The 14188-nt window shown below is 35.9% G+C and overlaps 1 protein-coding gene across 1 annotated transcript in view; it reads left to right on the top strand.

Moving 5' to 3' along the window:
- The window catches only part of Ttn (titin), a 281635-nt gene that overhangs the window by 98470 nt on the left and 168977 nt on the right, over positions 1-14188 (top strand). Inside the window, exons 91-110 of the mRNA XM_013027532.1 lie at positions 100-387; positions 496-774; positions 868-1146; positions 1236-1514; positions 2062-2349; positions 2477-2764; positions 3257-3547; positions 5473-5760; positions 6284-6376; positions 6499-6784; positions 7298-7481; positions 7911-8000; positions 8115-8382; positions 8483-8743; positions 10600-10809; positions 10955-11032; positions 11127-11153; positions 11543-11602; positions 11850-11933; positions 13545-13619. Coding sequence (XP_012882986.1) covers positions 100-387; positions 496-774; positions 868-1146; positions 1236-1514; positions 2062-2349; positions 2477-2764; positions 3257-3547; positions 5473-5760; positions 6284-6376; positions 6499-6784; positions 7298-7481; positions 7911-8000; positions 8115-8382; positions 8483-8743; positions 10600-10809; positions 10955-11032; positions 11127-11153; positions 11543-11602; positions 11850-11933; positions 13545-13619 — 3996 coding nt within the window. The remainder of the gene's footprint in view (positions 1-99; positions 388-495; positions 775-867; positions 1147-1235; positions 1515-2061; positions 2350-2476; positions 2765-3256; positions 3548-5472; positions 5761-6283; positions 6377-6498; positions 6785-7297; positions 7482-7910; positions 8001-8114; positions 8383-8482; positions 8744-10599; positions 10810-10954; positions 11033-11126; positions 11154-11542; positions 11603-11849; positions 11934-13544; positions 13620-14188) is intronic.

Raw genomic sequence — 14188 nt, 5'->3', positions numbered from 1 at the left:
ACGAGAGTAATTATTAAAAGTATAAGTCTCTCAGGTGACTTTATAACCAATATTTCTCCCTTTTATTTTTTGTTGTTGTTTTTTTTTAATCACACTCAGATCGGATTATTCCTCCTTCATTTACAAGAAAGCTGAAAGAGACAAACGGTTTATCAGGCTCTTCCATTGTGATGGAGTGCAAAGTCTATGGATCACCCCCAATCTCTGTCTCTTGGTTCCATGAGGGAAATGAGATCAGCAGCGGAAGGAAATACCAGACCACTCTAACAGACAACACTTGTGCCTTAACTGTAAACATGCTAGAAGAATCTGATGCTGGTGACTACACGTGCATAGCTACAAATGTAGCCGGTTCTGATGAATGTCGTGCATCCTTGACTGTGAGAGGTTCGTTCAAAATAGTGAAATGGAATTGCATTTCAGACATGATTAAGCACTGTTAACATCACAGTTCACAAAGATTAAACTTTCTGTGATCTGTGCTTTTTTGTTTAGAACCTCCATCTTTTGTTCAAAAGCCTGAGCCCATGGATGTCTTAACTGGAACCAATGTCACTTTCACAAGCATCGTAAAAGGAACACCTCCTTTCAGTGTTAGTTGGTTCAAGGGTAGCAGTGAGCTGGTTCCTGGGGCCAGATGTAATGTATCCTTGGAAGACTCAGTAGCTGAACTGGAGTTGTTTGATGTAGATACATCCCAAAGTGGAGAGTATACTTGCATTGTTAGTAATGAAGCTGGAAGGGCTTCTTGTACGACAAGTCTCTTCATAAAAGGTTTGTCTGCTATCCCATATTTACAGTATCTATGTATAGGCAGTATCTATGTATATATGCACTGGTTTCATGTGTTCAATTTGTTTACTTTAGCTCCAGCCAAATTTGTGAAGAGGCTGAATGATTACAGCATAGAGAAAGGAAAACCCTTGATCCTAGAGGGGACATTCTCGGGAACTCCTCCCATCTCAGTTACCTGGAAGAAAAATGGCATAAATGTAACTCCTTCTCAGAGGTGTAATATAACTACAACTGAAAAGTCAGCCATCCTGGAAATTCCAAGTAGCATAGTAGAGGATGCAGGACAGTACAACTGCTATATTGAAAATGCTTCTGGGAAAGATTCCTGTTCTGCCCAAATTCTGATACTAGGTTTGTCATGATTTTTCATTCATACCTTTTTATCCAAGGTATGATTCTGACATGTCACCCTCATGACTAATTATCTCTGTTGGCTACAGAACCACCATATTTTGTGAAGCAGTTGGAGCCTGTGAAGGTGACCGTTGGAGATTCTGCCTCTCTACAGTGTCAACTTGCTGGAACTCCTGAAATTGGAGTGTCTTGGTTTAAGGGAGATACAAAATTGAGACCCACCACTACCTACAAAATGCATTTTAGGAACAACGTGGCTACACTGGTTTTCAACCAGGTTGATAGTAATGACAGTGGAGAATATATCTGCAGAGCTGAAAACAGTGTGGGAGAAGTTTCTTCATCGACTTTCCTTACTGTTCAAGGTGATTACAATATGAAAAACGAATGAATTAGGGCTTCTTTATTATGGGATTTAAAATATCTGGTGAGAGCCTTCTTTGGGAGAAATCTTGGCAAATTCTAAGTTTTCTGATTATATAATTCCATCTTTAGTCAATAGCTGAGCCTTTCCCATATTATTTATAGTGACAAATGATTACTAAGTGCACTTGGAAGAGAGGTGTGGCTACTTTTCTCTATAATTAAATCCTTAAGAAAAAATAAGTAACTATATATTTTAAAACTCCACTCCATGTATGTATTATCCAAATTTCTAGAAGGCAGTCTTAAACAGTAGGAGGAACTGCACCATGACTACATTAAGTCTTATCCATGGCTGCGGTGGATTTTCTGATTCCTACTGTGTAAGGCTTTCCTCCAAATCTCTACATCTCTCTATCCCCAAGTAATTGAAGAGCTATGAATATTTCCTAATATCTTGACAGAAATTCCAGGTATATTTGGGAGAAAAAAATATGTAGTATATTAAAAATGAGGCAAATGTTGATTGCTTTAATCTTCTTCCTGCAGAGCAAAAGCTTCCACCGTCCTTTTCTCGACAATTGAGAGATATACAAGAAACAGTTGGACTGCCAGTGGTTTTTGAATGTGCCATAAATGGATCTGAACCAATTTCAGTGTCTTGGTTTAAAGATGGCAGACCATTAAAAGACAGCTCAAATGTACAAACATCATTTTTAGATAATATTGCCACTCTCAATATTTTTAAAACAGATCGGAATCTTGCAGGCCAATATTCTTGCACTGCTACAAACCCAATAGGCTCTGCTTCTTCCAGTGCCAAACTCATCCTCACAGGTTAGTGGATTCTTAAATTTCTATAAGTGTAACTGAAATTCTTATCATCAACTACAAAATTAGGGAGGAAACATTACTATTTCTGCAGTCTAGGGCCTGAAACCTTGTCTTTATTCTCTCTTCTTAGAGGGGAAGAACCCACCATTCTTTGACATTCCTTTGGCCCCTGTGGATGCAGTGGTGGGAGAGAGTGCTGACTTTGAGTGTCATGTCACTGGAACGCAACCCATCAAAGTCAGCTGGGCTAAGGACAAACGAGAGATTCGAAGTGGTGGCAACTATCAGATTAGTTACCTGGAAAACAGTGCCCATCTGACAATCCTCAAAGTGGACAAAGGCGACTCTGGACAATACACCTGCTATGCTGTGAATGAAGTGGGAAAAGACTCCTGCACAGCCCAGCTTAATATAAAAGGTAGCAATTGTTTTTGCAAGGGGTGCAGCAATAACTGTCCTACATGGATGACATGTAGGGTGCCATTTGTAAGCAAATGAGATGAAAATGTCTTAGAGGTAATAAGTTTCTCTAAAGAAAGAAGTAATCAAACTATATTTTTCTATACGTCAAAAGAATTTAGAACAGTAAAAAAACTATATTTTTCTAAAACCATGTATGTTGTACCATACTTTTAAGGCAAACCTCTTCTTTTTACAAAGTTATGCTTCTATAAATGGCTATAAGTTATTCTTATCTTCCATCTTCTAAGTCAGAGAAATGTTTAAAACAAGCTTGTAGGAAGAAGCAAAAATGTCTGAGAGTCTGTACTGCTGTGCATTGGATTGAAGTGAATAGCCTTGGTTTTTAACTAAAAACAAGCCTTCCCTTTCTTGAAAAGTCTTACATAAATAATCTAATTATAGATTCTATTTTATATAACCTCAATTTTTTTCTCTTTTTTTTTTGCAGAGCGGCTAATCCCACCAAGTTTCACAAAAAAGCTCTCTGAGACAATAGAAGAAACAGAAGGAAATTCATTCAAACTTGAAGGGCGGGTAGCTGGTTCCCAGCCCGTAACTGTTGCTTGGTACAAAAATAACGTAGAAATACATTCGACTTCCAACTGTGAAATCACCTTCAAGAACAATGCTCTCCTGCTCCAGGTCAAGAAAGCAGGCATGGCTGATGCTGGGTTGTACACTTGCAAAGTGTCAAATGATGCAGGCTCTGCGCTGTGCACGTCTTCAATTGTCATCAAAGGTTAGCGACCTCACAGCCACATCCTGTTGTGTTGTCTTTTCACCATTAGCTACTAGTGTATATTTCTTCTAACATCTTTAAATATGATATAGGAGACAAAAATATCCATTATCTAGCCAGAATTCCATCACACCACTTGTTCATTAAAATATATTACTTTAGAGGCTGGGAAGGTGGCTCAGTTGGTAGAGTGCTTGCCTTGCATGCATGAGGCCCTGGGTTTGATTCCTCAGCACCACATAAGCAGAAAAAGCCAGAAGTGGTGCTGTGGTTCAAGTGGTAGAGCGCTAGCCTTGAGCTGAAGAGCACAGGGACAGCACCCAGGCCCAGAGTTCAGGCCCCACAACCAACAAATTAAAAAAAAAAAAAAAGAGCGGCTTCAGCCTAAAAAAAGTATTACTATAATCTAATAATCCCTAAGGTAAATGCCTTTTAATAAACAGACTCAGATCAGCTTTCTAAAACATATCCCAAAATTCTGTTGTAAGTCAAAGCCTAATTTGAAATATGTGACATACTTTTCCAAAGCACATTAATTTTGGAAAATATTAGAAACTTCCATAGAACAATGTATTGGTTTTGCTTACTATTAATGAAATATCAAAAAATTCTGATTCTAAGTATATTTCTAAAGGATTATTGCTTAATACATATTACTCAAAGCTTTTGGCCTATAATTGAATGCTAATTTTAGACAATAGAATAAAATTTGCTCAAAACAAAACCAAATATGGGTGGAAAATATTACACATCATTATAAAAGATATACTAAATACACAGTCATAATTTAAAGTAATAAAATACACTGTGTTATTTAAAGGGATCATTATCTGATTTCCTGGCTACAGCGGCTTCATCCAGATTACGTTAGAGATTGTGAGAATTACTTATAAATGAACTCCTTAGAGCATCTTAGAGCTAATTGACAGTTTGGTTGGCCATCTCATAGTGCACAGGTAGTGGGTTAATATTGAGAGGTTAGTATCATTAACAGAGTAGTGGTACTGAGTTATCTAAACTAATTCTAATTCTCCACTCATTTGATACAATTAAAATGCATTTAGTTGATACATTTGCTAAAAAATTATTTGATAAAAAAATTATCAGGTTTATATTCATGGTGTTTTTGCCATTGAAGACACAATGTTTCCTATAGAATTCTGAGGCTGCTGAAAGAGCCATTTTAAAGAATAATTATCAGAAGTTATCACCTTCACCATCATGAATATTGGCCTTATTCTTCTTGGTTATAGTTCCTGGACTCAATGAATAAAACTGTTATATACCCCCAAGTTGGATGTAGAATTCTCATATCACTCTTTAATCTTCCATTTTCAGTTCACCACTGTTTCACTATCAATTCCTTGAGCTAGAATTGAACTTTAAATGCAACTATAACTGTAGTGAATAGCTAAAAGTAAATATCAGAGACAAATCATACATTAAGGTTTAGGCTAATACATTGCTCAATAGGACGGTTCTCTTTCCCAGAGAAAAATGATTTTTGCTACTATTAGTAGCAAAAAAAGATGAGCAGAATTCCCCAAAAAGCCTTTAGCTTTTAGATTTCAATGAAAATGCAGCTGGAGATTTGAGAAAATAAAAAAATTATGTAGAAGTTGCTGGAAAATGCTAGTATCACGTTTGTAGTGTTTAATAACTTAGATGCTTGATTGGCTTGTGGATAGTATGACATCTGTTCTTTGCTTGTCTCTAAAATCTTTCTCTTTGAAAAAGAAATCCAACAGATGTTAACAATTGGCCGAAAGAAGAGAAAACCATGGCACACAATTCCATCCCTTTGCCTATTACCAGTTAGAATGATTGACCTGTTGAAAGAATAACTGTTCTACTCTGTTTCTTTTGTGGAACTTAAAACTTTCTTTTCCTTCATATTCTTCATGCAACTCCATTTTCAATTCCAGAACCTAAGAAGCCACCTGTATTTGATCAGCATCTTACTCCAGTAACAGCGAGTGAAGGCGAATTTGTACAGCTCAGCTGCCATGTATGGGGATCTGAGCCAATCCGGATCCAGTGGTTGAAGGCAGGCAGGGAAATAAAGCCTTCAGACAGATGCAGCTTCAGCTTTTCTGGTGGGACAGCTGTGCTGGAACTCAAGGATGTGGCTAAAGCAGATTCGGGAGACTATGTGTGCAAAGCTTCGAATGTGGCTGGAAGTGACACTTCCAAGTCCAAAGTGACCATTAAAGGTAGAGACACCTCAACAGCCAATGAATGGAATTCAGTTTTTTAGAAATACCAATTCTTGATCATTTGTAATACTTTCTTATTATAACTGAAATATTAGATGGTTTAATGGGAATCATTTCAACACAAACAATTTGAAATTACCCCAAGTTCACAACCTATTCCTTAAACCTCTAATGGCCTATCCATGAGGATATGTTTTGTGTTCTTCCAAAAATGATGTTCTCTTGACATAAAATAACCCTGGAGGAGTTCTACAAAACTAAGCCAAATCTAGAAATAGAAAGTTAAAAGCTACTTGTGATTATAGCTCAGTTTACAGTCCTTGTCACTAGAGAAGTCTAGAGAACAGCTTTATCTCCTATAAAAATAGCTGTATCTCCTATCTCATTCTCATATATGAAGCAGATCTTGGAATACATGATATTTATGACACTTCCAAGCTCTTATAACTATTTTTACATGGGGGAAAGTTAGTCACAGTTTTAAGGTTGTAATAACAAAGCATGTCAATGTGTCTTTCAGAAAAACCAACCACAGCTCCTGCAGCTAAGAAAGCAGCAGTAGATGGCAAACTGTTTTTTGTATCCGAGCCTCAGAGTATTAGAGTCATAGAAAGTAAGTGCTTCATGAAAAGTCCATCTTTATCTCTCTTACACCTTTTATGAGCTGAGTTCATTTTGGAGGAACAAATATGGGAAACATCCTTTTTTAATAAATGTTGTTTTGTTATTCCCTAGAAACCACTGCCACATTCATTGCAAAAGTTGGAGGCGATCCAATCCCAAATGTTAAGTGGACAAAAGGGAAGTGGAGACAGCTGAACCAGGGCGGTCGCATTTTAATCCACCAAAAGGGTGATGAAGCAAAACTGGAGATTAGAGACACCACAAAAACAGATTCTGGACTATATCGCTGTGTTGCATTTAACAAACATGGTGAAATAGAAAGTAATGTTAACTTACAAGTGGATGAAAGAAAGAAACAGGAGAAAATTGAAGGCGATCTTAGAGCAATGCTGAAAAAGTAAGTTCATACATAAACATATTTATCCACAAAGGGATTTTTCAAGAAGTAAACACCATCCATTTCTCACCTTGTCAACTGGCATATAACACCTTGTCAGAAACTACTTACATTTCAAATGACTATTAAATCAACACTCAATTTCTATGCTTTTCCCCCATGGCATGTGATATTTACCTCTTATAAAGTCCATTGTGGTTACTAATTCTTTCTACCTTATAATCTTAATTGGGTTCCCTGGTTAGAAAGTTTAGAGAAAAACTTCCATTATTCTTCCTTTCCATATACTCTTTCCGTATACAGTTTGTAACAACAATCCAATATCAATCCAGTCCATCTCCAAATGCACATTGTTTTTTATTGTTATAGTCAACATGGTAAACTTAATATTTGTTGACTAAAAACAAAGAAATGTTCTTCTGGGAGGGAAAATGACATCTATAATCTTTGAATGGTGATAAATAATTCCAAGTAAATGGAAGACAAGTGATTTGTATTCCTTATTTTATTTAGGACACCAGCCTTAAAGAAGGGATCTGGAGAAGAAGAAGAAATTGATATCATGGAACTTCTCAAAAATGTTGATCCTAAGGAATATGAAAAATATGCCCGCATGTACGGCATCACTGACTTCCGGGGTCTCCTTCAAGCATTTGAACTTCTAAAGCAAAGTCAGGAAGAAGAGACACATCGATTGGTATGTACACATGGATGTGTACAGCATCATCATTTTTAATAAATCCTATTTGAAACATCTAACATGTTTGTTTCAAATTACCACAATTACTTAAATTACCAGAACCCTACAGTCATGGGAGGTCAATTAAATAGCATCAGAAATGAAGACAGGAAGTGGGCGAAGGAGAATGTAGTCATAATGTTCAATGTATATTCTATGAAACTAAGAAAATTGAGGGGCAGGGATGGGTTGGGAGGGATGGGGACAAATGATGAAAGGGGTAACATTAATCAAGATGTATTGTACTTATAAACAGATTTGCTGAATTGTGTCTCCTTTGTACAACTATTTACAGATAATAGATATATAATTTTAAAATGGAAGTCAACAACAGTGATACATATAAATTTTTATTTTTTACATAATATTTCTTTTTGTCCTCCTCAGGAAATTGAGGAAATAGAGAAGTCAGAGAAAGAAGAAAAGGAATTTGAGGAACTTGTATCATTTATCCAACAAAGACTGACCCAGACGGAGGTAAAATGAAATCTGCTGATAATGAAGTATACAAAGTATTAACCAAAAATTAGAAAAGAAAGAGTGATTCATGTGTTTTAATTCTTTATTTTATTTAACTCTTTAATTCTCTAGCCTGTCACTCTGATCAAGGATATTGAAAATCAGACAGTTCTGAAAGATAATGATGCTATATTTGAAATTGACATTAAGATTAATTATCCAGAAATCAAGCTCTCATGGTACAAAGGGACTGAAAAGTTGGAACCCAGTGATAAATTTGAAATAAGCATCGATGGTGACCGACACACACTCAGAGTCAAAAACTGTCAACTGAAAGATCAGGGCAATTATAGACTGGTTTGTGGTCCACATATTGCAAGTGCCAAATTAACTGTAATAGGTGAGTAAGAAATAATTCATAAAATCCTTGTGAGATTAAATTATTATTGAGTACCTCTTCATACGATATTAAACAAAACATGTTACTGTGTCCCATACAGAGCCTACATGGGAGCGGCATCTTCAGGACGTTACTTTGAAAGAAGGCCAGACTTGTACCATGACATGCCAATTTTCTGTGCCAAATGTAAAATCTGAATGGTTCAGAAATGGCAGACTCCTTAAACCCCAAGGTAGAGTTAAAACAGAAGTGGAACACAAAGTCCACAAACTGACCATTGCAGATGTTCGAGCAGAAGACCAGGGTCAGTATGCCTGCAAACACAATGACCTTGAAACTTCAGCAGAACTTAGAATTGAAGGTGAGTTAAATGCATAACTCCAGTAATTTGTGAGCAGCGTGGTACAATGGCAAACATTGTGCACAACCCCTGACTTCCTACTGGCTAACAGATTCCAAAGGGCAGGTGTCTTCTCATTTCCCAACATGCACACTGAAGATATCTATTCCCATCTCAAAATACCTATCAGTTATAAAGAAAATACTGAAACAAGTGTCAGTTCTTTTGAATATTTCTTTTAGACCACCAATGAATGTTAATCTGTACTGTCATGACTTTTCCACAGTTATTTCTACTTAAAATCTAAACTTTGTAATTCTCATATCAATCATTCTGGTTGCCAGAAGGAAGCCTTGAGAAGAATAAGATATCATAGTGGTAAATCTTGGCTAGGAATTAATATTTTGCTTATAGGACTTAATGTGATTTGATCTGTATGAAATATTATAGATAAAATTAACCACAGAGATGATAAGTAGCAGCCATTTTTTCAAGAATATTGATTTCATTTGATGATCATATTCCAACTTTCTGATGCACTGAAATTAAGTGAAAGCTTGGCACTTAAGAACAATGATATTGATTTGTTAATTATTTAATTGTAGGCATTTTCCAAAGACACCTCTCAAACTGCTCTGAGAAGAAGTTTGACTATGATAATAGTATCTACATCCAGTTTTTGGTGTGCATTTTTAGTAGTTCAGACACAATTACATAATACCTTATTTATATAAGCATATTAACTTTTCTGACTTAATGTAGAATGAATATCCATGTCTGTTTTTATTTTTTATTAATAAGTTTTTTAATTGTGAAAGTACCAAACAGAGGGGTTACAATTACATATGCAAGATAATGAGTACATTTCTTATCAAGCATTGTTGCCTCCTCCTTTGTTTCCCTTTACCATATTATTCGATGGTTTTCAAATGAAGCAGCCTAGTTGAAGGTGATGATTAAATCCTTTAGATATAATTTTTTTCAATGAGTAAAGCTCACCTGAGTATCATGATTGATAAGACATTCAAGGAACTGTTCATATATAATTTCAGATTTCAGTGGACTCTCCACTCCAGTTAAGTTTCATTGAAAACATCCTTGCCATGAACAATGAGTTGACTCCTTTGTATCTGCGCATATGTGTGTAAAAAGCAGGTTTCTGAACTTTGAATAGTCAGAAATTTAAAAGTACAGACTTTATGTTGGGTTTTAATTCATTTTCCTGTGTGTCTAGTGTGTGCTTGCATATGTATATTATATATATAATTATTTTAAAGACACAAGAAAAAGCTCAACAGAAGAATTAATTGTAGAGTAGAACCACCCACTTCACTAATATTTTTGAAATTTAATTTTATATTTCAGTTCTAATCTCTCTTGAACAATCCTTTTCTATAAATAATTAAAGTATCACTCCCCCCCCTCCCCAAGATTGATTTTATAGCAAAGCAGCTAAAAATTAGGACAGTTTTAATTTCTGATGCAAGAAGAGCATTCTATTCTTGATTAACATTTTTGGATGTTTGCCTCTATTTTACAATTGAAAGCAAAGATGGAGATGTTAAATATACATGAGCAAGGGCTAGGAATGTGGCTTAGTGGTAGAGTGCTTGCTTCGCATGCATGAAGCCCTGGATTTGATTCCTCAATACCATATAAACAGAAAAAGCCAGAAGCGGCACTGTGACTCAAGTGGTAGAGTGCTAGCCTCGAGCAAAAGTAGTTCAGGGACAGTGCCCAGGCCCTTAGCTCAAGCCCCATGAATGGCAGAAAAAAAAAAAACAGAAAACAAAAAATGAATATACAAGAACATAACACAGTAAAAGGAGATTCTGCACTCTACAATCTAACTTTAAATACACTTTGTATTTAAACAGCTGAACCAATTCAGTTTACCAAGCGCATACAGAACATCGTGGTGAGTGAGCATCAGTCTGCCACCTTCGAATGCGAAGTGTCCTTTGACGATGCAATTGTAACATGGTACAAGGGACCTACGGAACTGACTGAGAGCCAGAAATACAACTTTAGGAACGATGGTCGCTGCCATTATATGACCATCCACAATGTGACTCCTGATGATGAAGGTAATTTTAATGAGTTGCCCAATAGGTATATAATTTAACCCTCCCTTATTTTAGACATTTCTACATGTCTATACATGGATATTCATTTTATTTTTTTAAACATGCATGTCAATAACTAAAAATGTTTGATGATTTCTCTCCGTAGGTGTCTATTCAGTCATTGCTAGGCTGGAGCCCAGGGGTGAAGCAAGAAGCACTGCAGAATTATATCTAACAACCAAAGGTGAGGAAATGCCCAAGTCACACCACATTGCAACCTGGAAAGCAGCCTGCCCTAGACAATTATAAGTATTTATTTATTTATTTATTTATTGCAGAAATCAAACTTGAGCTGAAACCTCCTGGTAAGCCTTTGTTTTTATCTTTCTTACAATAAATTTGGCATAATTTGTTACTAACCGAAGTCCAACTAGAAGATATTGTTTTTCTTTACAATAAAATAATATCCATGAAAAAATAATTTTCAGTAAAATAATGCAACTTTAGGCTCCGTGAATTTGAGAAATTAGAAATAATTTGATCTCATGCGGCTGATATCTAAAACTACACCACATGAGAAAACAGATTTTCCCAGGGAAGAAACTCACCTGTGTTTGCATACAAAAAACGTGAATATCTTTATGCCTGTATGTGTGTGCTCTTGGAAAGCTGTGATCATTAAAACACATTTTAGTTGTCTAATCAATATCTATGTCCCCATTCCTCTAAGCATACATTTGGTGTCCTTTTCCAGATATTCCTGATTCCAGAGTTCCAATCCCAACCATGCCTATCAGAGCTGTTCCACCAGAAGGTAAGACCCACACTTCCTGTCTGGGCTCAGAGCAGCAGTATTGCATGCCATATTCTCCACTGTGCGTTTAAAAACAAAGTGAACGTGCAGTTAGAATAATCAATATTTGCTAGATCTACTTGCTCTGACTTGTGAATTGACACTGTATATCTTTGAGGTGCTGAAAGAAAGGCATGAGACTTTTCATTACACTTCACATAAAACAGGAAATTTAAACATATTACTGACGATAACATCTTTTTTTTAGAAATTCCTCCTGCAGTTGCTCTTCCTATCCCTCTTTTGCTACCATCACCTGAAGAAAAGAAACCACCACCAAAACGTATTGAAGGTATTATATGTCATCTATCTAAGCTTCAAAATATGCAATTTCCCCATGGCTGTCTGCAAAAAAAAGTTACTTAATACAGCACGTTTGCCCTCTAGTGTTCAAGAAGTTAAATTGCCTTCAAAATATTAACTAAATGTATAAGACATTTGCTTAAAATTCTAACAATCATCAAATAAGCCAAATACTAGACTTCACACTAAAGTATAATGGAATCAACTTCTGCAAATAAACCATACTAATTCATAATGAAATTACAACTATGGTTTGTTGGTTCCATTTTAATACTGTATAAAACTTATTTGTCAAAAAGTATGATGTAGACCTATTCACCAGCTCCTTTTTGTGCAGTATTTTGCTTGTCTTTATTTTGTTTAAGTCATGAACTAACCAATAAAAAATCACAAGTATACCAAGAAAGTTTCCATTGCAAACAGTAAATACTTGAGAAATTATAGCATATATACCCACAAAGCTATTTAATAAAGACAACTGATTGCCTTGGATTTTAGAGTTATAAGTTCAAAATTGCTATTGTGCTAGAATTCTGTCTGAATAGGCAGAAAAAGTTGTACATGTCAAAGTCACATTTTTCCATACCAAAGCAATTACTGTTGTTTTAAGTTTTCAGATGTTCTCTACTAACACTCTCTGAAATTGGTACCAGATACTTGATCCATTTTCACCCAGTATCAAAGGGAACTCAGTTTATAAAAATTCCAGTTTAGTGAGCAATATACATGCATTAAAGTATGTATTGAAGTATGTTATTATTTCTCTCTTTTGTAACTGTGGGTATATTACTTCCATTTGTAATATCAGGGTAGAAGAAGAATCAAAAAATAAAAAATGAAATTTCATTTATATTTCTGATGTTAGAACTAATTGTATGTCTTAAATAAATTGTGTACCTTAAATAAATGATCTGTAATGTCTACATGATTAGGTTTAAGTAGCCATTTACAAAACCTGAGCAATTAAATCAACTTTAACAATTAAGAGACAGCTATCTATTCATGAGTACTAGCAGCCCTAATCATGTGTGATTAAGAAATGCTATCAGGTATAAAAACAGCCAAACAAAAATAGACACTCTACCAGGGATAAGACTTTAATTTCAGCTGGGTGCTGGTGGCTCACACCTATAATCCTAGCTACTTGGGAGGCTGGGATTGTGGTTCAAAACCAGCCCAGGAAGAAAGTCCATGAGACCCTCCTATTCAATTAATCAGCAAAATACTAGAAATAGAGCTGTGTGTGCTTTCCATTTGTAACTATCAGTGAGGTTTGCTCCATAAATTTTGAAAACTTGAATTCATAGTAGACATAAAATTAGTGAAGTTATCTTTTGAGAAACCTCCACACTGCTTTCCAGAATGGTAGAACAACTTTACACTCCCACCAACAGTTTAGTAGTATTCCTTTTTGGCCACATCCCTTCCACCATCTGTTGTTCTATAGTACATCTCCCTCCCAAACATTTTGATTTTGCATTTGAACCCAAGATCTTTCTGAAACAATTATCCTGTAACCATGTTCATACTCTCTTATAGTCACTAAATATCTGAAAAGATAAACGATGTCAGTATCTATATCTAATGTCTCTTTTGGTAGTGACCAAAAAGGCTGTGAAGAAAGATGCCAAAAAAGTGGTTGCAAAGCCCAAGGAGGAGGCACCGCCACCTAAAGGTATTGCTGTTCACCAAAATGTGATCCCTATATCGTTCTCTTGGATAAACATTTTAAATCCTAAACTGTGAAGGGAAGAGGAAGCATAAGAATTTGAAGGCACACAATGGTCACTATTTTTCCCATCCTCAGCTTCAATCAGACTCCTATCTTCCTGTGTCTACACTGCCCGTAGCACCCAACAGGAAGACCAGAAAATTCTGGCTAGTTATCTCTGGCTAGTAATTTAAAGGATGCCTTATCTTTTAGTCCCAGAACTGGTCTTGACCAAGTCCACTGAAGAGGAGACCAAGGGTAGTACTAGTTTCAAGAGACCGCCCAATTCAGGGTCCTTCCTGGTTTTCCTGATCTAAATAGCATTGATTGCAGGAGTTAGGAAGAGGAACACATTTTGAAAGAAAATAAGCTCAAACCAGTTTAATTTTTAATACTTCCTGAAAGAATTCTGGGAAGACAGTTGGGCAACTAAATTTAAACATGTGTAAATTTAAACTTGTTTTGTGCTCATCCTGGGGCTTGAACTCAGAGCCTAGGTGCTGTCTCTGAGATTTTGCTCAAGGCTAACTCTG

The sequence above is a fragment of the Dipodomys ordii genome, unplaced genomic scaffold, assembly GCF_000151885.1.
Source record: "Dipodomys ordii isolate 6190 unplaced genomic scaffold, Dord_2.0 Scaffold5, whole genome shotgun sequence".
Taxonomy (NCBI): Eukaryota; Metazoa; Chordata; class Mammalia; order Rodentia; family Heteromyidae; genus Dipodomys; species Dipodomys ordii.
Note: the sequence above shows the minus strand (reverse complement) of the source record. Positions and strands in the feature narration are given on the sequence as shown.